Source organism: Halichoerus grypus, chromosome 1 (assembly GCF_964656455.1).
Source record: "Halichoerus grypus chromosome 1, mHalGry1.hap1.1, whole genome shotgun sequence".
Classification (NCBI taxonomy): domain Eukaryota; kingdom Metazoa; phylum Chordata; class Mammalia; order Carnivora; family Phocidae; genus Halichoerus; species Halichoerus grypus.
In genome coordinates, this window is record NC_135712.1 from 148,160,544 (window position 1) to 148,184,866 (window position 24,323).

Below are 24,323 nucleotides of genomic sequence, written 5' to 3' on the forward strand. Positions count from 1 at the left end.
TCCCAGAGTCACAACAGGGAGTATGTGCCCCAAGCAGAAGGAGGGCTGGCTGGTGCCTAGAGGTGGTTAACAGAATCCTCCCAGCTGGGCTTGGCCCCTGAAGACCCCTGTGAGCACTCCCCACCATTCCTGTGCCCTGTTCCACCCCCTGCATGAGTGCCATCCAGGTGGCCAAACACCTGGACCCCCAACTGCCCCCTTCAAATATTCTTTCCTTCAAATATGGCCTCAAGCATTCACCAAATCCACCTTTCTCACCAACCCCTCCCAAGCAACCCCATCCCAGCCCTCCCATCTGCCCCACTGCCAAGACACCCAAAGCCCTGTAATGGGAAGGAGGAAGGAGATGCCAAAGGAGGTTCCCAGGAAACAGATTATGGCCCCTGCCCCTGACTCCTGGGCTGAAGAGCTCTCCAGAACTCTGTCTGCGAGTGCCCTACCATGGTCCCTTTACAGGACACCCATGATCAACCTCACTACCAAAAATCACACAGACACCCAAGAGGAAATCAGCACCAAGCATCCACCTGACCTCGCCACTCTTCTTGGGCCTACTGCAGGCCAGGGATCTGATACCCTCTAGCTGGTATTCCCGCCCCAGGAAGGAGGAAGGACGGGTCAGAGTCACCCCCACAGATGGACAGCCAGCCAGCCCACCAGCAGCCAGAAGAGAAGATCCCACCCCAACCCTGGGGGAGAGCCAAGTGCCCTGAGTCTTAACAGCCCAAAGCCTCCCTCATCCTCCGCTCCACGCCCACAGTGGCCATTGTGAGTGAAGAACTTGATATGCCATGGTACACCCAGGGAGAAGGACAATGACTGGCTGTCAGGAGGGAAGCCCCCCCCCCACTGCAGGTCATTCTCTAGTCACCCCAGCCCTTCTGCAGCTCTCTGCAGTGACAAGAGGCTCCTCCAGAGGCTAGGGGCAAGCAGCAAATATCAAAGCTCCAAGGGTTCAAAATGTCATCCTATCAGAATGCCAGTGTCTAGCCATGGCTCTGGGCATCCAAGGACACTTGTACGAAGAGTGGCCTCCCAACCACCCAGGCAGCTGGGACCCAGCCTGGTCCATACGAAGGGCATCAGGGTCAACAAAGGGGCTCATGCAGGAGTGCATGTTGGCTTCCCCCAGCCAGGCCCTTCATCGAGCGTAAGGCTTAAGGTTTTAGGGGAGAACCTAAAGGGATGGGATGAGCTGCAGGCAGGGGTGCTGGCTACTCCTCAATCTTGCTTCCCCCACTGCCATCACACCATGTTTCCAGGCCCCTGAATACGCTCCACCTCTGGGCTTATCACAAGTTACTATCTCTGGCTGCAGGATGCTCCCCACTTTCTCCTTTAGATTCCGGCTCTTCTCTCTCCAGAGACCAGGCAAACTCTCTACCTCCACAGGCCCTTGTGCTTCCTCCATCACCTAATTTACCACTTTTTTTTTTTTAAAGATTTTATTTATTTATTTGACGACAGCAAGAGGGAATACAAGCAGGGGGAGTGGGAGAGGGAGAAGCAGGCTTCCCGCTGAGCAGGGAGCCCAATGCGGGGCTTGATCCCAGGACCCTGGGATCATGACCTGAGCCGAAGGCAGATGCTTAACGACTGAGCCATCCAGGCACCCCTAATTTACCACTCTTGACTAACTACCTATTGTTTTTTAAAGAAATGTTTCAGACATTCAAAATGTGTAAAAATAATGTAACCAAAGACAACCTCCAAGAGAAAATAACATAGTGAATACTCATATTAAGAAATAAAACATTATAAGTGTACTTGAAAATCACTTTTGAAATGTCAGCCTCCCCCACGAGCCTGTAAGGCTGATGAAAGCAGAAGCCCTGACTATCTTGAGTGCTAGAACCAGTTCCAGACACATGGCAGGTAGACAGATGGAAGAATAAACGGACAGAGGACATGGTTATCACCCGGCGAGAGCAGGATTTGAAGGGAAGGGACTACAGGAGGCGTGGCCTGAGCCTGCAGCCCCAGCCTGAGGGTCCTCAGGGGAGTTCCCATCTCCACGTAGACAACAAGCAACAAGCCCCCTGTGCAAGGAGAGGAGTCCCAACATTGACAGTGGCCAAGGCCGGCCCAGCTTCTCTCCTCATGCCACTCACCAAGCAGAGGCTCCACTGGCCATTACCATGGGCAGGACACAGGTGGACAGGGCTGGGGAATGCCAAATCTCAAGGCTCCAGGTAGGACCCAAGGGCTCAGGATATAACTGGACCCCCCCCCACCCCCAGCCACGACCAGATCTTCCTACAGACAACTGAGAGTAAGGCAGCCCTGAGCTGGCCGGACTTCGTTCAAATCCTGGCTCTGATATTTCTGGGTAAGTTATCAATCCACCCTGTGCCTCTGTGTCCTCATGTGTGAAAAGGGGATGATAGAAGGACCTCACTCCTCAGGCTGTTCTTGAGCCAAATGAGTTGATGCATTTTAAGAGTGGTTATGACAGTACCTGGCACATTAGCTGTCCTATCAGGAGCCATACCCCTCCCTGCTGCCTGTGACAACCCTTCACATTACAAGCCCCCCCAGGAGGGCTCCCAGCCCATCAAGCAGGGATTGTGCACACCAACGCCTCCAAAAGCTTTGCACTCAGAGCCAAGGAGGACCTGGGGAGACAGGGAGACTCCAAGCCCCTCCCACACCACACCCAGGCTCTGCTGCCAGCTGGAAACCCAGGGCCTCCCCCTTCCTCCCTCCTCCCTGGGCTCTGCTTCTGCACACACGCAGCTATTTATAGCCTCTGGCAACACTCCAACCACAAGGCAGCCTCTGCCTTTTAACAGACACAGGGTTCCTGCCCACGCTTGCTCCCAGGCGGGGCATCCATGCGCACGAGGCTCCCCTGACCCCCACCCACTCACTTATCCCAGCAGGAGAGGAAGCTGCGCTCCCAAGATGGGGTGCCTGCAAGCCCCCCATATTTGCTACCACAGAGCCCTGAGGGCAGCCTACCTCCCGGATACCTGGGCAAGTGGCTCACTCCATCCCTGAGTCACAGCCGACCCAACTGCTGGCCTCCAAAGGAACCATGCGTCCCCAACAGACAGTTTCTAGGTTCCTTATTGGAAAGAAGGCCCCAGTACTCCCTGAGCCCTCAGCCCACATGGGCTGAGAAACCCCACTCATGGACACACACCACCACTGAGAAAAATAAAAATACATACTCCACTCTGAACCAACATTCCAGAGCTTGCCCTAAACAGGCCAGTTCTGACACTCGAGGACAAGCACTGGGAGGTGTTTCCCAGTCCAGATGGCCTCGGACACAGCCCACGATGTGCTGGGGAGAAGCAGGGGAAAGCCTACCCGGACCCTGCCTGGAAGGCACTCAAAGCACAACAGGGAGGGAAGCATGACAGAGGGATGCAGAAGTGAGGGCGATTAAGGCAGAGCCTTGGCAGGAGGATATGAAGCTAGCGTGGCCATGCCTCCCCTGGGGTTCCCTGAGCTCTGGCCTTGGGGTCCATCCAGCCAGCCAACATCTCCCAGAGGAACCCCAGCAACCAGCAACCGTCTGCACTCTACCCTTGGCTCCTGAAGCCCCTCGGCAGTGCCTGCCCCCCACCCCAGGAAGCAGATACCCAGCCCCAACCACGGGGCATTGTAGACCAGTGAGAAAGGGATGCCACCCACCACATCCACCTCAGCCCCCTGCCATCAGCATGCCAAGGTGCACCCTCCACCCAGATGCCTCCATGCCTGAGAGGTGGCCAAGTGAGGCATGCCCAGCGCTCTCTCTCCCTTACTGCCCAGACTCCAGATCTGCCTAGAGAGAAGAGGCAGCCTTCCCCTAGCCAGTGGCCAGGCTCCCTTCCTGGGAGGCTCCTGCCTTAGGCTCCCCTAGCCCTGCCCTCCTCAGAAGGCAGCCCTACAGTTAGCTGAGTACCTGCTGCCCCAGCAGCTTCCTCCAGAGGAGCCAAGAAGGGCCCAGAGACCTGAAGGTTCTGGCTCCCAGTGACAGTATCTGGTTCATGTTCATGACTCCGCCTCCCCCACAAGAGTAAGAATGGCCAGGGTGTGGGGACTAAGGGAACCTAAAAGGGCGAAGGGGAGGTGCAAGGGGGAAGGCTGGAGTGTGAGAAAGACACCCAAAGACACACATACACTTGAGTGTGCACCCACTGTAGAGTGGCACAGACGGAGAGTGGGGCAGAAAAGAATCCAAAATGCATGTATACTTTATCTTTGAACTTTCACACAAGAACTCAGTCTGTTTCCAGCAGCCAAACAATCTCTGACACACTGGCTTTCTTGCCTCGACCCATTTATTTGTGAGCCATCCACACTGATACACATCCATTTAACAAACACATAGCAGGCACTAAACTAAGCACTTTACAAATAATAATTTCAGGGCGCCTGGGTGGTTAAGCGTCCGACTCTTGATTTCGGCTCAGGTCATTATCTCAGGGTTGTGAGACTGAGCCCGTATTAGGGCTCCACGCTGGGCATGGAGCCTGCTTAAGATTCTCTCTCTCCCTCTCCCGCTGCCCCGCCCCTCCCTCTCAAATAAATAAATAAACAAATAAATAAATCCTAAGCTGAGGCACAATGAGGTGACGTACCTTCCCCAAGTTACTACCAAGTGTCAAAACCAGGTTTGGAACCCTGGCAGCCTGGCTCCGCAGTCCGTGCCCTGCTGCCGCCCCTGCAGCTCTGTGGTGCATGCAGTCCACTGTACAAGCTCACTACTGAAGTGTCCATCCTCCCGATGGACTTCTAGGTTATTTACAAGGGGTGCTGATCTGAGCACTACCACCAGGAAGCCTCTAGACTCCTCCTGTGTGCTTTCTTGTGCTCACGTATGGGAGGGCAGTTCAGGGGGTATGTTAGACACGCTGGGTCCTATCACAGGGTAGGAGCATCTTCAACTCACTAGAGACTGTCCAACTTTTCTCCCAAGGACCCATCTGGATGTACCAATTTATGTTCCCAGAAGACTACAGCCCCGCTGAGCCACACCCTCACCCCTGATATTTGCTCACCTGGTCAGTATGAAATTGTGTAGGACAGTTTTGATCCCCATTTCCTGATTATTTGTGAAACTGATCATCCTTTTGTGTTTATTAATCTCTACTTCTGAGAAATGCCTGTTCACATCCTTTCCCATTTTTCTGCTGGGATGTATTTCCCAGGAGTTGTATAAATTCTTTATATATTCTTGGTAATAAAACTTTTCTAACCATATAGTAACCCTCTTCATTTGTCCATTTGCTCTTCACCAAAAAGGCTATTTGATCTGATGCTGACATAGCTATACAACATTTTGTGGTTGGTATTTTCTGAACTTATCTTTTTCTTTTATTTTAAATCTTTCTGTATCTTTTTCTTCCAGTTCAGTTTAACACTGTCTTTGACCTAGAATTGAGTTTCATTACACTCACGATTACTGCTATGTTTACATTTGTTTTTTCTCTATTGCTACAACCTTTGGATTATCTTTTTTAATTCCACATTTCAGCCACTCTGGTCTGGAAGTAATGCACTCCATAGCTACTCTATTACAAGCTAGCCTTTAAACTTTAATACGTACTATTTATGCTAAAAACCTAAAGTTAACATCTCTACCATCCCTCATAGGAACTTAACTGTTTTAGCCCCAATTACCTCCTTCCAACCACACTTAGTTTAACTTAACATTGGTGTTAAATATTTAATCTGCTATTGTTGTTGTTCTTACCTGCCTACCAAAGTAGATATGATCTGTGTTGTATACGCTCGGTATTTTATTTGTCCATACATTCATCAGTTCGTCTGCTCAGCCAACCCTACATCTCTATTCTTCCTTCTGGGACCACTGTCCTTCCAAAAAACATCCTCCTTCAGTAAAGATCTTTTGTAGAGAAGCTTTTGTTTGCTTTTCTGAAAGTGTTATTTTGCCCTGTTTCCCAACTGACAGTTTAAAAGAACATAAACTTTTAGGCTGAGTTATTTTCCCGTCATTTTGAAAATATTGGGTGCCTGGGTGACTCAGTTGGTTAAGCGTCTGCCTTCAGCTCAGGTCATGATCCCAGGGTCCTGGGATCAAGTCCCATATCGGGCTCCCTGTTCCGCAGGGACTCTGCCTCTGCCCCTCTCTCTCTCTATCTCTCATGAATAAATTAAAAAAAAAAAAAAAAGAAAATATTATTCCACAGTCTTCTGACTTCTATTGTTGCTGGAAAGTCTGCTATATTTTAACTTTGTAGATACTCTGTCTTTTCTCTTTGGCTACTTTTCTTAGATCCTCTCCTTGCAGTTTCACTATGAGCTGTGTGTCTAAGTTTATGTTTAAGTTTATTTACACTGCTTGGAAAAATATACTTTTTATCCAATGATTCACCTCTATTATCAATTCTGAACAATTCTTGGCTTTTTATCAATTTGAGTATTACATCTCCCTATTCTATGATTCTGAAATTCCTATTAAAGTATATTAGACTTGGGACACCTGGGTGGCTCAGTCAGTTAAGCGTCTGCCTTCAGCTTAGGTCATGATCCCACAGTCCTGGAATCCAGTCCCACGTCAGGCTCCCTGCTCAGTGGGGAGCCTGCTTCTCCCTCTTCCTCTGCCCCTCCCCCCCAGCTTGTGCTCACACGTGCTCTCTCTCTCTCATGTGCCCTCTCTCTCTCAAATAAATAAATAAAATCTTTAATAAATAAAGTATATTAGACTTTCTCATTCTATCCAGTATTTTAACCCTGCCTTTATATTTTCCAATTCTGTAACTAGGCACTGTTAGGGATAATTCCATATGGCCTAACTTCCAATTTATTAATTCTCTCTTTAGCTGTGTCTAATTTGCTATTTAGCTCTTCTACTTAATTTATAAATTCAATTAACCCATTTTTTCATTTCTAGAAGTTCTATTTTTAAAAAAAGTTCTTGGTTGATTTTGATACTTCTGTTATTTGTCACACTTCCAAACCCCTATTTTATAATTCCATAATTTAATTTCTTGAACATTTATTTCTGCCACCTGTTAGTATGATGATTTTTCACTCATGGTATCTTGTTTCCTTGCGTGTTTGGAATTTAGGATTCTCATAATTTTGGATTCTGTTTTTGGATACAGAGCTTATGTTCATCAGGCCTCTACTGTGAGAATACTCGAAGGCCAAGTTTGAGGGGGCAACCTTCCAGAGATAATTTATGTTTTTGCTTCTGCCAAACTTTCTAGGACATCATCAATTTGGAATCACTTTAATTTCTCAACTTCAAGTTTCCCAGAGAACACTAGTTGGTATGAACTTCAACTGTAAGCTCATGTAAGCACACACCTATGGTTATAAATTCTCAAAGGAAACTACCTTGCCTCCCTATCAACCTAGGACAAGACAGTTTCATTTTATACTCCCTTTGTCAGCAAAAGGATGCTCCTTCTAGTCCATACTTTCACTGAAGGTATAACCCTATGGAAGTTTTATCATATGAGGGCCTCAGTCTCAATTTCATACCTTATCTCTCATGCTTTACACACCGCCATTAAACCTACACCTCTAAGTTAGGGAGAGGGGCAGAGTCCCCCTGGGAATCAACAACTTTAGCTAGTGGAGGTATACAGTTCTAATTTCCAGCCTCCTCTTGCTTCTCCCTTTCTTATATATGCAGCTATGCATATCCATTTTAAAAGGACATTTATTATTATATCTTATCCAGCATTTCTACATGTCTTGCATGAGGAGGTTTATCAGCTGTTTAACTATTTCACTATTATTGCTGAAATATAAGTCCAGGAGCACTTTCCAAGGGTGACAGGAAGAGATCTATAAGCTTTCACAAGCCCAGCCTAGGAACAAGGAATCAAGCCAGGTCACCTCAATTCACTTCCAACTTCAACTCTGTAAACAAGTCCCTGGCACCATCCTCCCATAGAACAAAGTGTGGGTCCAGGGCCATCCTCTGGAATCCTTGTCTTTCTCCAAGCCCCATCATTTCTGAAGAATACTAAAGAGAGAGCTTCCAGGTAAAGGTTTAAGGATTATACACAAAAATTACTTTTGCCACCTTCTGTAATCTCATGAAAACCACAGCAAAGAGAAGTTTTTTAAAGCCTAAAACCGTAAGGACAAAAAGAACAGGAAAGAACCACGGAAATGAAATTCTGAAGCTGGAAAGCAGAAACGTAAGTGGTCAGTAACCACACAGACTCCTGAGTTGGCTGTGAAGAAAGCTGAAAAGCAACATAATTGCCACCACAGGAGCCTCTAAAACTCAGGAATTTGTGGCACCAAATGTCTCTGCAAGAGTGGGGTGAAGATGAGTCCAAAGACAAAAGGCTGGCCAGATCCTCAGAGCTCACTACCACTTGCCATGGCTGGGGGCTACCTCCCCCAACCCAGCAGAGAGTAGGTTATTTTCTAAAGAAGATAAAATAAAGAGCCTGGATAGGGAGCAGTGGGAAAATTTGAGGGCACAGGCACCATACTGAAACAAGAGGAATACAGAATAATATATGAAATACAGAAACTCCAGCTCTCTTCCCACCATGGCTCCCAGGATATTGGCAGCCAGGCCTATACCTACCCTTCCCCACCAATCCCCTAACACAAAGCAGAAGATACTTCTCAGGAGAATCTAACTAATGTCAAAAACAACCCCATCAGATCATCCTACAGTTGGCAGGTTCTACTCAGGAGTTCAGAGCTTTCAATCCGTATTCAGGTCCATCCTTAAAATGAACAGGTCTAGGAAAGCCACTTACCTGAAAGAGATAAAAACACGTAGGGGAGAAAAAAATCAACTTGAAGAATACAGAGATTATGTAGGGAGAATATAACTTCAAAAATTCTATCAATACCCTCAGAGAGCTAAAAAACCAATGCACCCGTGAAAAGTAAATCGAATGGCATTGTTAAAAGACCAGAAAATGAAAGAGCTCTTGGGAATTAAAAAAATATATATATTCTATATATATATATATATATATATAATATATATATATATGGCAGAAATGAAAATCAACAGAAGGATTAAAAGATAACATTGAAGTAATCTCACAACCAAAGTCAAGTAAACACACAAGGATACAGAAAATAAGAAAGAAAACAGAAAAGGAATCTAGAGGCCCAGTCCAGGAAGTTCAACACCTAACTAACAGCAGTTCCAGAAGGAAAAAACAAAAGGGAAGAAATCAAAGACCAGCACAGTGCCCCCCAGCAAGGCCCATCACTGTGAAACTTCACCACAGTGGGGACAAGAAAAGATCCCACAACAAATGTCTATCAAGAGAGAAATATCACCTATAAAAAATTAGGAATCAGAATGGCTTTGAACTTCCTTGCAGCCAATAATACTTGGAAGCTAGAATATAATGGGACAGTGCTTCACAATTTGGAGGGGAAAAGATTTCCTATTTATAAGCTCATACCCAGTTAACTATTAATGAAATGTGAAGGGAAAAGAGAGAAAAGTAAGATCACAAAAAATGTACCTCCTATTCACCCTTTCTTAAAAGGTAGTAGAGAGGGGCGCCTGGGTAGCTCAGTCGTTAAGCGTCTGCCTTCGGCTCAGGTCATGATCCCGGGGTCCTGGGATCGAGCCCCGCATCGGGCTCCCTGCTCCGTGGGAAGCCTGCTTCTCCCTCTCCCACTCCCCCTGCTTGTGTTCCCTCTCTCACTGTCTCTCTCTGTCAAATAAATAAATAAAATCTTTAAAAAAAAAAAAAAAGGTAGTAGAGGATATGCTCCACCAAAATGAGGAAGTAAACAAAAAAAGAAGATACAACAAGGATACAAAAACCCAAAGATGCAACACAAGAGATAGTGACAGGTATCTTAAAGATGAAAAGCAAAGGAGATACAGGGTGACAGCCAGACCAGGATGGGAGACAGGTCTACATGTGAACTCTGTTCAAACTGCTGGCTGACCTTTAACTACACAGGCACCAATCACACTTCAAGCAACCAAGTAAGCCTAAAGGAACTAAAACAGACATTGCAGCAGCTACACACCACAGAAGAGTTTGTGAATTCAGCCAATATAACTACCTGCTAACACAAAAACCAAAAAAACAAAAACAAACTAACAAAACAAACTCAAAACAAGCAATGCTTTTAAGAGGAACATAACAAAATTCAGAGCCTCTACCAATTATCACTCACAATATTTAGATATAATCCAAGATTATATGAAAAATAGGTAGGGCGCCTGGGTGGCTCAGTCGTTAAGCGTCTGCCTTCAGCTCAGGTCATGATCCCAGGGTCCTGGGATCGAGTCCCACATTGGGCTCCCTCCTCGGCGGGAAGCCTGCTCTCCCTCTCCCACTCCCGCTGCTTGTGTTCCTGCTCTCGCTATCTCTGTCTCTGTCAAATAAATAAATAAAATCTTAAAAAAAAAAAAAGAAAACGAAAAATAGGTAATGTGTCTCATATTCAAGAGAATAGATAATCATTGGAGATTAATTCTAGGATGATCAGATGTTGGAATTAGCAAAGATTTTAAAGTAACTATCAGAAGTATATGTTCAAGAAAGTAAAGGAAAATGCATTCCAATGAAGGCATTGATAGGATATATCAGCAGAGAAATAGAACCTACAAAAAAAAAAAGGAACGAAATGGAAATTCTAAAACTGAATAACCTGAAACAAAAAATTCACAAAGACAGGTTGAACGTAAATGAATGGAAATAAATATACCATGTCAACATAGCTAGAGTGGTTATTAAGATGAAATTTTATAACACTAAGACACAAAAATGGATGATTTATTTCCCTATTGAAGCCCCACCAACTAGTACCACTTCCCAATATTGAAACAATTTCTCACACCTATGAGATATCACTTCAAAAGAACTGAAATGCTTCTACTCTTATGGGAAAAGCTGTCCATTTTCCAACTTCTGTGTTTCTTCTTTGTTTTAAATTAAGCATCCATATAGGCATGAATATATTTCTGGACTTTCTATTCTATTCCACTGTCTCTAGCTATCTAGCACCAAAAGCTTCCCATTTTATTTATTTTTTTAAAGATTTTATTTATTTGAGAGAGAGAGAGGAAGAGAGAGAGCATGAGCACGGGGGAGGAGCAGAGGGAGAGGGAGAAGCAAACTCCCTTCCAAGCAGGGAGCCCGATGTGGGGCTCAATCCCAAGACCTCCAGATCAGTACCTGAGCCCAAAGCAGATGCTTAACCAACTGAGCCACCTAGGTGCCCCAAAAGCTTCCTTCCCATTTTAATTACTACAGCTTTACAATGAAGCCTGAAATCCAGTAGGCACAACTTGGTTCTTTTTCTTTAAGATAGCCTTGACTCTTCTTAGTCCTTTGCATTTCCAAACTGTTTTACTCTGAGGATTAAAGATTAGACCTTACAGGCTTTTTCTGCATCTACTAAGATAATCCTATGGGTTTTTTTGCTCTGTTAACATGGCAGATTAGATTTTCAATTGTTAAATCAATTATGCATTTCTGAGATTAATTGGCCATGATATATATATATTTTTTTACATATTGCTGGATTCTATTTGTGAATGTTTTAAAGACTTTTGCATCTTATACTCATTAGGGATATTAGTTCTATTTATCTCTCCTGCTCTATGTTCCCTTATCTCACTTTTATTGCTTTCAATTTATGAATTCTCTATTATTCCATTTGTCCCCTTTATTAGCTTGAAAGTTATCATCTTTCTATCCTTTAGTGGTTACCCTAGAGATTACAGCATGCCTCCTTGAATTATCAAAACCTAATATTAATAGGTAGTTTTATCCTCTTGGTGGCCAACGTGAGAACTTTTAGAACAATTAAATTCTATTTTCACTCCACTCTCCATATAGCATTGTTGTCATGTGCTGCTTTTTTATGTATTTCGAACTCAATAACGCACTTCTTTCATGTCCACATGCCTATCATTTTCAATATTCTTCATTCTTTTCTGCATCTCTGACCTCCCATTTAGATCATTTACCTTCTGCCTGAAGACCACCCTCTTTACTTGATACTTTCACTCTTTTTTTTTTTTTTTTTAAGATTTATGTATTTATTTTAGAGAGAGAGAGAGGAAGAGAAACAGAGTGGGGGGGAAGGGCAGAGAGAGAGAGAGAGAGAGAATCTCAAGCAGACTCCCTGCTGGGCGTGGAGCCCAACACGGGGCTCAATCTCACAACCCCGAGATCATGACCTGAGCAGAAATCAAGAGTCGGATGCTTAACCAACTGAGCCACCCAGGCACCACGATACCTTCATTCTTGAAAGACAGTTTCACTTGGTATAGAAGTTTAGGTCGACAATTATTTCTTTTAGCCTTTAAAACTATCATTCCATCGTCTTCTGGCTTCCACTGTTTTTGAGAAGTTAGATGTCAATATAACCATTACTCTTTTGATTGTAAATATGCTTTTTTTTTTCTGGCTGCTTTTTAAGATTCTCTTCTTGGGGTTCAGAAGTATGGCTGGAATAAGAAGAGATGTGGAATTTTTATTTATCTTATCTAGGTTCACAAGGCATCTTGAATCTGTGGCTTGATGCCTTTCATTCATTTTGCAAAGTTCTCAGCTATTATCTCTTCTGCTTCTTTTATTTCTCAGTCATTTCTGTGGCTCTGATTACACGGATCTTAGATCTTCTCACTTCATCCTCTCTGTATCTTTCCCTCTCTTCTGTATTATCTTTTTCTCTTTGAAGGGCTTAGTCTGTATATTATCTTCTGATCTATCTTCCCATTCATTAATTCTCTCTTCAGTTTTACTTAACCTCCTGATAAAATCATCCACTGAGTTCTTAATTTCTGTCCACGTACAATGCAGATCTATAACAGATTTTTCATTTAGCTCTTACATATTTTTCCAGCTCTCTACTGAAAGCTCTCCACTTTTATTTCCTTGACCATAGCAAGCACTATTTTTCAATATGCCTATGATAACTCCAGTCTGGAGTTCACCCAGGTTTGCTTCAGCTGTGATGTTTCTGATGGCTATTTATTTAAAATGATCATGATCACCCAGTAATGATACATGCAAAATTGTCTGTAAAATAATTTGAGGCCTACAATGATGTTATATTCCTATAATGATATTACATGTGCTTCTGGCAGGCAGCTAAGGCACCATTAATTCCAGAAGATCCTAATCCTGCTTTAGATTTGTCTTCTCTTGGTGCCCCCTTACCCCCAAGTCTTTGGGGTTCCAACTTGAAAGGAGGGATTCACCATACCTGCCCTCTGTTGAAAACTCCAATCCCTGTCTTCCTAGCCCCACAAGGCTATCAAATGCAAATGCAACCCTCTCGGTTGCCCACACGGAAGGGCTAAAAAGAGATTCAAACATCAAAGTCACCACCCAGGGCCTCTGTTCTCACACAGATCTGACCTAGTAGGTCTTCACTATCTTCTTAGCTGTACAGTGCTTTCAGCCAGAGATGTTTCCTCAATCTGTCCATCTTTTCCAGATGCCTTCAGAAAGAGGGCTGGTCCTGGTCATCAAAAGAGGAAGCCTCCATATCTACTTTTTACCCAGCTTTTAGACTATTTTCAGGAACTCATAATACCCAAAGGGGAGAGGTCTACACATAACACAGAAACTGAAATCACCTATGTAGATAAGCCCGTTTGTGGAAGTGTTTAATCAGACCCTAGGGGCAGAGGCCTGAAAAAAGTAACTTCCATTCCAAAGTGTAACTCAAGAGGGAAATAGAATTCCCTTTCAACCAATTTTATTATTTCAGACTGTCAGGAACTGCATTGTGTCGTCCCCCCACCCCCAAAATTCTTACCTCCCAATGTGATTGTACTGGGAGATAAAGCCTTTAAAGAGGTAATTAAGATCAAATTAGGTTATAAGGGTGGGGCCCTAATCCAATAGGACTGGTGTCCTTAGATGAAGAGGAAAAGACACCAGGAGTGTATCCACACAGAGAGAAAAGACCATGTGCGGACAGAGTAAGTAAGCAGCTATCTGCAAGCCAAAGAGAAAGTCCTCACCAGAAACCATCCCTGCCGGCACCGAGGAGGACTTCCGGCCTCCAGAACTGTGAGAAAATACATTTCTGTTATTGAAGCCACCCAGTCTGTGGTATTTCAAAGCCATCCATTCTCTGGCAGCCCTATCAGTCTAATGCACAGACAGTGCACATCACCTGTACAATTTGGGAAAGCTGATTGGGACATCATTCATCCTAGAAACAGTACCATAAATCCACTGTCACCTAAATCCACAAGCAGAGCCTGACAAGTGGGCTTACGCAAGGAATCCCAGTGAAAGAGCAGTGAAACAGCAGACAGCATGATGGAGAAGGAGCCTAGGAAAGCACAGGCTCTGGAGAAAAGTCATCTCAAACGATCTTCCCTAGTTCTGTGGCCAATCGTGGCAGAAAGTTATACAAGGGAACACCGCACATGCTCAGACAGGAAATGAAGCTCACCAGCTTACTTTCTGTCATGAGAAGCTTTTCACCAGATTCTAAAATAATTCTTCTGCAAGTGTCTCCTATAGCCCCTACCACCATTATCACCTCATGTGAAATCAGGATCCTGCCATGCCACGATCCTGTCAAATGAACTGGGGTCACCAGTGGTGGTGTCCTGTTATGCACAGCTCCTCACAACCTGCAGCAAGTGCGTCAGTCTCTCTGGAGGGTGGAGGCCATGTAAAGCATGGCTGGTGAGCTCACATAGCCATCCTAAACCCAGACCAGCATTTACTGGCAAGTCCATTGCTACCTCTCCTCTATCAATACAGTAACCAGGAGGCTCAGACACAGGAAGGAGCCTCTCTGGCTCTCCTCAGACACTAGACCTTGTCTGGGCACCCTTCATGAAATGGGTTATTTCCAACCTCTGTAATCTAGCATTTTTGGAGGCTGGGTGGGGGGGGGGGGGCGGGGGGAGGCTCACATATTGCTGCAGAAGGCCACCTGCCATCTCACCCAGCTTCTGCCCCCACTGCCATCACCTGGGTAGCCTCGTGGGGGGAAAAAAACCACTATAGCCATTTCTCAGTACCTATTAAAATTTAAAATATACATGTCCTGGGGCGCCTGGCTAGCTTAGTCAGTACAGCACACAACTCTTGATGTCAGGGCTGTGAGTTCGAGCCCCACATTTGGTGTAGAGATAACTTAAATAAATCTTTTAAAAAATAAAATATACATGTCCTATGACCCAGAAATTCTTCTTGTCATCTATCCTTGAGAACCAATAAACTGTATACAGTCAGAAAATCCATCAACAGACTAAATAAAATGTAGTCTATATACCAACTTTGAAATTTCACACAGCTATTAAAAAAGATCAAGGTAGACCCATACGTATGAGAAGGATTGCCAAAACATATCTCTGAATTTAAAAGGCATGACATGCAACAGTACAGATGTTAAATCACAAACATGGTGAGCAAAAAAAAAAGATGGACACAAAACAGTTCACTCTGTTAGATTCCACTCATATAAAGCACAAAAACAGGCAAAACTAACGTGTGCTGTGAGAAGTCAGGATGGTGATTACCCTTAGGGATGTAGGGGTAAGACTGGAGGGAGCAAGAAAGGGCTTGGTGGGGATAGGGGCTGGTCAATTTCTGATTCTTGATCTAGATGCTGATTACATGGGCATATTTAGTTTGTGAAAATTCATCAAGCTGTCACTTATGATAATTACACTGTTCTACATGTATTTTATACCCCAATTAAATGTCTGAAAAGAGCAATACCATTTTAAGTTACAAAATCCAATTTCTCTTAAGTACTTCCACAGATGCATATAATGTGTGTAGAAGGACTCAGATGGGACCAGGTGGAGACCAAGAGTGGTAAAGGGCCCTGGTTTTATCTGTAACGTCTAACTTTCTGCAGTTGAATGTGCGTATAATTTGTAGAACTAAAAATTAATAAAATTTAAAATGGGAAAAGAAGTTATGGCCAAAGTGACCTCTACTCCCCCAGCTACACCCTGGTGCCTAACCAGGAGACCCCAGGGTAAAGAGAGGTTTGGGAGTGGTTTTTCAGGGCAGAACTGCATTGTCCTAGTTCTCCTTCCCCTGAGTGGCCCTGCAGGACTCACTCTGAGGTGGGGGGTTCACAGGAGGGGCCAGCCTGGTAGGAGGGAAAGCAGAATTCACCTCTATAATTTTTCTGCCCCTCTATTTCTAAGCCCCAGAGCAGATGAACCCTGATTCCCAGGTTCTCAGGCAGAGAGGCTAGATCTCCTTATGAGGCATGAGCCACAGGGCTCCTCGCTAACCCACTTCCCACCCAAGCCAGTTCTAAAGCAGGCCCTGGTCTGCCTGGCTATTGAGCACCTGAAGGGAACATCAAAACTTGGGAGACAAGGAAATTCCCATAAAGTACATAAAAGTACATGGGTTTCTCAACCCATGGCTGTCAGCCCAGGGCTCTGAGAACTCACGCATTCTTTCTGAATCAATGGGGGAGGGCAGGAGGTAGAAAGAGGGTTGTCAATGACATTAGACATTAAAAGGCATTGTCCTCATACCTGAAAACACTGTGCACCACTACACAAGCCAGAAGAAAAAAACATCCTGACATCAACACTCAAGAGAGTCAGCTTCCAAGTCAGCCTCCCATTTCCATTGGTTCAGGTTGAGGAGGCAAGCAGGGGCCCCACCCTCTCCTTGGATGGACAGACAACAGCTGGCCTGGTCACATCTTCCAAAATGCTTGACCACAAACTCCGGGAAGCAGCCTTCTCCATCCTCCAGCCAAGAGCTTGGGTTTCCAACCAGCCTTCCTTTTCCTTCCCCAGAACTAATTTTAGCCTCCTTGGTTGTCAGAGTGGAACTGAAATAGTCAGCAGAGGAACATTTGCAAACAAGAACATGAGCTCACCTCACAAAACACCTCTGCTCCGGCCGAGAAGCTGACTAGAGAAGAGAAGTCCCATTGTGTGGCAGGCCAGGCCCCTAGAGAAGGTCCCCTGGGAGAAGGGCCACACATCTGCCCAGTGGGGCAGGCTTCCTTTCTAACACCTGCTCCCAATAACCACACGTCCATGAATGAAAACACCCAGCTAGGGCTGCCAGTCCGAGTCTGAAAAAAAAGGCACATATGTGTCCAGCAAGAATGGAATAACCAGGGCGAAGCTTGGGGCTGTTCAAGGGCCAGAAGCCATGACTGATCCTAGGCCAGCAAGAGGCACAGCTCACCCCCAGCCCCTATCATCAGTTAGTTTCCAGCACCTTGGACATAGACGTCACTGAGAAACTTAAGAGACTCAAAAGAAGGCAGCAGCATCTCCTCTCCCCCATTCCCATCCCCACCCCCAACTTGGGCATCCAGGAGCAGCGCCACCAGGTCCTGAGGAAACAGGCACCTCTGGGCTGGGCTGGGCCTGAGTCTGGTGGTGAAAGACCAAAAAAAGGAAGCCCCAAGAGGGTGGGTGTCTACAAAGAATTGGTGACTGGGTGGGAAGGAAAGTAGATAAAGAATTCCGAGAAGGCAACAAGATGGAACCAGAAGTCTCAACCCCAGTAAGAAGCCCTTTAAAATAAACACTGGACACACCAATGGTGTGGAGAACTTGGAAACGCAAGCGTTCAGGACTGCGTCCTCCCACCGTAAGAGCCCAGTCTGCAATCGGGTCCCAGGGCGGCAAGCTGTGCCTTGCTGAGCTCGAGATCAGAGAGGAGCCCCCAGAAAGCCCTCCCTAGCAGAGCCTGGAGTGGAGTACAGACGCGGGGCTGCCCACCTGCCAAGCCCGGCACACGCGCCCAGAGAGACCAACCCCAGTGCTGGCGCCCGTGCTGCCCACCCCACCTCCCGGCCCTGCCCGCCGCCTCCCAGAGGCCAGGGTGGAGGCCTGCGCCCGTACCTCGGGGGAGAGGCTGCCCCCCTGCGCTGGCGTCCCCGGGCTCGGCGGGGCGCCAGGTGGCCGGCCTGCTCGAGGGCAGGGGCATGCCCGCGTCCCGCTGCAGCCCCGGCGCTGCTCCGGCCAGCCTCAGCTCCCAGCCGCAGCTCGGGCGGCTCCCCGGCCGGCGGCCCCGGGGTTCCAGGCGGCGCGGCGGCCCCGGCAACACGCACTGCCTGACATTCTGCGCGAGTGGGAGGGCGAGGTCCCCGTGCAAAGCTCAAGGCGGCGGGCAGAGGCGGGTGGGCGGGTGCGGGCAGGCAGGCTGCCCGGCCACCCACGGCCGCCACCTCCCTGAAACCCGAACCACTTCTGGGAAAACTCAAGGACGCCAGGATTCTCGCTGGCTGGCCGAGGGACGCCTGAACCGCTCATTTCCAATCAAACTCTCAAGGCCGAGCAGGTTGAGCAAGCAGAGATCTCCCAGGCTTTGAGGAGACTCCAACCTCCCACCCTGAATCCGGGAAGGCGGGGTGCTGTGGGCAATAGCCATAACCCCACCTCCCACAACTGTCTCTTTAAAGCACCTCTAGGTCGGAGGTTCTCAACCTGAGGTGATTTGCAACCCCTCTACCCAGGCCACTTTTGTTGTCAAAATTAAAAGGACTACTAGCGGGGCGCCTGGGTGGCTCAGTCGTTAAGCGTCTGCCTTCGGCTCAGGTCATGATTCCAGGTCCTGGGATCGAGCCCCGCATCGGGCTACCTGCTCAGCGGGAAGCCTGCTTCTCCCTCTCCCACTCCCCCTGCTTGTATTCCCTCTCTCGCTGTGTCTCTCTCTGTCAAATAAATAAATAAAATCTTTAAAAAAAAAAAAAAGGACTACTAGCAATTAGTGAACAGAGGCCGGGGATGGTGCTAAACATCTTACATCTTACAATGCACAAGACAGGTCTCGCCGCCACACCCTCCAAACACACACACAACAAAGAATCATGGGGTCCAGACTGTCCACAGTGTCAGGACTGAGAAACCCTGTCCTAGAATGAGGTCTACCCAGCCAGGACCCTGCCTGAGAGCTGTGCATCCAGTGTCATTCTCAAAAGTATTCCCACACCAGCCCCTCCTCACAGCCCCCAAATCTCCATCCACAGTAACAGGCCAGTATCTACAAGTGAATCTTAACTCTAAACTTGATGTCCCTTGGTCCCCAATTGCACTACCGTGAGCTCCCAGGAAGGGGCTGAATGCATAGGCACTCAAGGGAGGGCTGCCTGGAGGAGGAGAAAAAGGAGGAGAGCAGGGCTGGAATGTAAACACTACACAGGGATCACAAAAGGCAGAAGTAAAGAAGTCCTGTCCAGTGGTTAGAAGCAATGTGGGAACAAGCCCAGTGCACCCCCCCAAGGGCAACAAGCTGCCCCTCAGGACTGGTACAGTGGCTATGTGTAGCGCAGCCAGGACTTCACGGAGTGCAATCCAGGGGGCTATAGGCTGCTGGTATCAGGGCAAAACAGCAAGTGTGCATGTACAATGCATGTGCTGGCTCTCTCACATGCACATGCTTTCTCTCTATTTGTATTCTCCTGGGGGAAGAGTCCACAGCTTTCATCAGATTCTCAGAGGGGCTCACGATACAAAGGTCCATGGTATAGAATGGGCACCCTTCACTGGGCTCCCTGAAAATTCCTTAGGTGAAGTGCCAGGAGAGGTCCAGGTGCTATTTGGGGATTCTCGATGCCCAGAAAGACCCTGCAGAGTAGTACACCAGAGGCCCACCCAAGCTGTGGGAGACTGTGGCATCCCAGGACTTGCTTATTCACACAGCTGTAGAGCCTGGAAGGCTGGGTGAGTTTCTGGTATCATTTACCTCAGAAGAGCCTCTAAGAGATAGGGTGTCCACTCCTCCCAAAAAGGGCAGCCCAGCCCTCCGGCGAGGAGTACCCAGCAGGTACAAGGATAGGGAGCAAAGGATGCCTTTCCCTGGGGAATGGCACCAACAGCCCTTGACAGCCACCACTACAACAAGCCTGAGGCTCACTTCACTCATCACTCATACACATTTCTCCCCCAGTGGATCAGAGTATCCAGCCCATGAGGACAACTTGGGGCAGTCAAAGCTGACAAGAGTCAGGTCCTTCTCCACCAGTGGCTCCTGACATTCCACTCAGAAAGTCTCCACTCCACCCCCACAGGCCCTAATCTGAACCCCAAATACAGAGACAAATGTCAGAAGTTCTAAAGAGATACACAAGTGTGTCCAGGGTGTCCGTTGCAAGGCAAGAACCAAATAACTTATTTCTCAAGGATACTGAGCCAGGCACAGAACACAAAAAACTTGAAGAACTAAATGAACAGTGATCCTGTAACAAGCACCATGTGCCATTATTATACCATAAACTCCCCCCCTTTCTTCTAGACCTGCACCAACCAATATGGTAACCACTAGCTAAATATGACTACTGAGCACTTGAAATGGGGAAAGTCTAAGTTGACATGTTCTCTAAGTATAAAATAAACACTAGATTTTGATGATAGTACAAAAAAAAAAGAATGTAAAATGTCTCTTTAACTGTTTTAATACTGATTACATGGTGAAATGATTACTTGGTATATATTAGGTTAAATAAACATACCATTAAAGTTAATTTCACTTTATTACAGACAAAATGTTTATTTTTTTATTTAAATTCAATTAATTAACATACAGTATGTTATTAGTTTCAGAGGTATAGACTGAATGTTTATATGTGTCCCCTCAAAATCCGTATGTTGACATCCTAACCCCCAATATGATGGTATTTGGAGCTGGAGCCTTTGAGAGGTAATCAGGGTTAGACTGGTTCATGAGGGTGGGGCCCTCAATTTGGGGTTAGTAGAAGAGGAAGGATGATCTCTCTCTACCCCGCCCTCCAAACACGAAGGAAAGGCCACTCGAGGATGCATGAGAAGGCAGCCATCTGCCAGCCGGAAAGAGGGCCCTTACCACAACCCTACCATGCTGGCACACTGATCTCGGACTTCCAGACACTAGAGCTGTGAGAAACAAATTCTGTTATTGAAGTCACCCAGCCTGTGGTCTTTACATATAGCAGCCCAAGCCGACTAAGACACCTGTTTCTTTTTCCTTTTATTAACACGACTACTACGAAATTTTATGTTACATACATGGTTGGTGCTCTATTTCTGTTGGACAGTGCTGTTCTGGATCCTCCTCCTGTGTGCTGCAGGCGATGGGGTACTTCTAAACAGCAAGCCAAGAGCTTGACGGAAGGGCATCCATGAAATCAAAGGAACAGGAGGGGCAGCTCTCCCCCTCCTTGGGCTTGGGGCAGCTCTTCCCAGAGCTCCTCACAGGTCAGGGCAGTGGCCACCAGAGAACTGGCTGGTGTGACCACAAGAAACACCCAGCGACCCCATCTTCCTGTCAGGGCAGGAACATAGGTCCTTGGATTCCAGTCTGCCCCACTTTGCAGAGCACACTACTCAGCACTGCCCGAGCCGGGCTGCGGCGGGAGCGGAGGGAAAGAGGGAGATACAGTCCTTCCAGGGGCCCCATCCCACCCTGTCCTGCCTCATCAGGGAAGGAGATGAGACTGTTGAGACGAGACTGAGACAAATTAGGATGAGGGTTCCAGGTCTGAGGTGCCCTGTCATAGAAGGAGGTCCGCTGTGCAGGCTGGGGCTTGGAAGAGCACAGGACCTTCAAGAGGAACCTAGACAGCCAGGTGGGCTACTGCGAGCCTATTAAGTCCGCTTGCGCGGCCCTATCCTCCGGAGCGCAATGCCTTCCTTTCCTTCAGAAGCATCTCAAAGCAGCACTTAAAAGGCAGAGGGAGCAACGAGCTCAACACCACCACTTTGCTTCTACCACACGGGAAATGGCTCCAAAAGAGCCGTGACGCCCCCTGCTACACTGTGCCCAAATACCAATAAGAGGGTCTTCATCCTCTCCTCCCTGCGCTCAGGCTACGCAGCTCCAAACTCCACACAGACAACTCACTTGCTTTGGGTGTAGACAACTAAGCCACGCTACGTTAAAAGGAGGCCGAGAGTGGGGGTGGGATAGGATGGAGATCCCCCATCGCCACCCCCGCAGGAGCGCGGGGATCCCTGCCCCGCCCCTGCACGCCAGGCCCCGCCCTTCACGGGTTTCCCAGACTCCGCGCTGCTGCCACCGCGGGCGGCAGGGGACCCGCGCTGCATGTGTAATGGGGGCTGGGAACAAAGACGCGCAGGACCCAGGGCCCCGGCTTCCGCGCACCAACCGCCCCGACCTCCCTGGGCTTCTCCCTGGAGCTTCAATGCGCGGCTCCCCACGCTTCCCAGGGCTACCTGGAGCCATCCGAACCGGAATGCGGGGCCCATCCCTGCGCGCAACCCGAGTTGGGCGCGCCCCAACACCGCTAGAAGAGGAAAATCACTGCTTGGGCCTTGGGGAAAAGCGCTTTCCCAGCGGAACTCCGCGTGTATACACCCGCACCCACACACCCTCAACCACAGGCACGCGAGCTGAACGCTAGCCCTGCCGGTCACCCACCCCCGCCACGTGCTTCTCAGAGGCAGAAACGGACCTGTTAATTCTTCTTTGCACCCCACCTCCCTTCTCAGGGGCCCCGAACAAAGCGGTCCCGTAGGGTGACCGCACCTCGCGTCCTGGGGCAGCCGCAGGGAAAGCGAGCGTAGGTGGAAGCTGGGGCCAACCGCCCGCCTTGAGGGGAACACAACGCAGACGCCGGTGGGATGGGGTGCAGGAGATTCCTGGCTGTGTGAAGCAGCCCCCTTCCCTTCGCTACACCTAATGGCTCTGAGGGTCGCGTAGTCCTGCCCCCAGCCCCTCCTGCACCTACGATCCCGCCACCCCCGGGTTAGATCTGGCCACCTTCCCCACGCTTTGGTTTTCCTCTCACTCTCCCTAGGTTCCACGCGCCCGAGTAGCCTGAACCCCGACCCTGAGGCTCTGGATCCCGGCCCCGATCATGGGGTCGCCAGGCCGCCGCACAAACAAGATCGTCCCCCCAAGATCGGCGAGCGCGGCGCCCAGCGCGCCCCCAGTCCCCGCCCCGGGAGGTGCAAGCTGGGTGCAGGTGGCGCGGCGAGGAGGCCACGGGCCCGCCCTTTGTTGGTAAACACCGCGCGGCGCCCTAGACCGGCCCCGCGCACCCTCCCCGCGCCCCCCACGCCGCGCCCAGTCCTTACCCGCGCACAGCGATCCCCAGAGGAGGGCGAGGGCCGCCCAGGGCGCCGTCATGTTCCGCGGCGCCGCCCCGCGGACACCCGGAGCCCGCGGGCAGGGCCGCGCGGCGCTCCCGGGGCGCGCAGGGCCCAGCGGCGGCTGCGCTTTTCTTCCCGCTTCTTCCTTAGGTCTCTTTCCCCGCGCGCTTCCTGCGCCTTAGTCCCCGGGCAGCGTGCAGGCTCCAAGGGCCGGGCGGCGGGGCCGGGCTCAGGGCCGCTGCGGGCGGCGCAGGCTGCGGCCCGGGCTCCGGGACGACGCGGGGGCCGGGGGGCGGCGGCGGGGCGCGGGCCGGGGCGCGCCCGACTCAGGCATAGCGCGGCGGGGCTGGGCCCGGGCCCCGGGCGCAGGGGCCGAGTCCGGAGGGGCCATGAACGGGGGGGAGGGGTGGGGGGAGGGGAGCTGAACCGAGTCCAAAATGGCTCCTGAGCCGCGGCCGCGGAGCCGAGCCAACGGGGAAACCCGGATGTTGGATACAAAGAGGCGGGCGAGCTGGGCGGGGAGGGGGAGGGGAGGCGGGCCCTCCGGCCGCGTGGTCCGCGCCCCCCTCAGGGGCGGTGCCCCGGAGAAACAACAACAAGGAGGCTCCGCCCCCAGCCCGCGCCCTCCGCCCTCTGGGAGGTCGCGTACCACCGCGGGATTGGAGGGCGAGGCAGGGCGCGCTGACAGAGGTGGCGGCGGTGGGCCCCGGGACCCCGTGGCCGCCGCACCTGGGACTCTTGCTCCGCGCTAGAGCCCACCCTCCCGAACGCACGCTGCCCTGCGATGCGGGAGTGGGTGGACAGCCACTGGACTTGCCTGGATTCCCTCCCCGCCCCGCGCCTCCGTTTCCCCACCTTTGAAATGTGGGTCAGTGTGAACCGTGGGAGAGTCGTGTCTTTCGTGCCGAACTAATCGGCAGAACAGGTTATCTTCTCTGAAATGACAGGTAGTCCTCCACGTCTGCAACCCTAACACACACACTCAAAGGCACAGATGGGCATCCTGTAGTTGGACCCACCTGTCTGAGAGAGGGCGCCGAGCCCCTCCCCGCAGAGGAGCAGCAGGTGGAAAAGGACCAAAGGCAACTGGCTTCCCCAACCTTACTCTAGTCCTCAGCACTCCCACCCCCACCCCACCCCTGCTTCAGTCTGCACCTTCAAAACTGTTCTCAATTGCCTCCAGTCCACCCAGTTGAAGATCTTGTCTGGCGAATGGTTCTGCTGTCCTCTTCACCTGCCACGTTCCTCCTTGGGGCCCCTTGTTCTTCATCTCAGATTCCACTCTCCTTATCACACAACCAGAATTTAGGAAGGTCACGATAGGGCTCCCAGCTAAAGATGGAAAGCCCATCACAACTCAGGGATGAGGTGCAGGACCCTTGGATACAGAAAT

At 49.1% G+C, this 24,323-nt stretch overlaps 1 protein-coding gene across 2 annotated transcripts in view; it reads right to left on the reverse strand.

Annotated features, from left to right (window-relative positions):
• ACVR2B (activin A receptor type 2B) overlaps nt 1–23,281 on the reverse strand; it is a 40,447-nt gene extending 17,166 nt beyond the window's left edge. The window contains exon 1 of one of the 2 annotated variants that reach the window (XM_078073482.1): nt 22,916–23,281. In XM_078073482.1, the coding sequence (XP_077929608.1) occupies nt 22,916–22,967 (52 nt within the window). In that variant the 5' untranslated portion in view covers nt 22,968–23,281. The remainder of the gene's footprint in view (nt 1–22,915) is intronic. The other variant, XM_036094228.2, reaches the window with a different exon arrangement.
• Between the last annotated feature and the right edge of the window lie 1,042 nt (nt 23,282–24,323).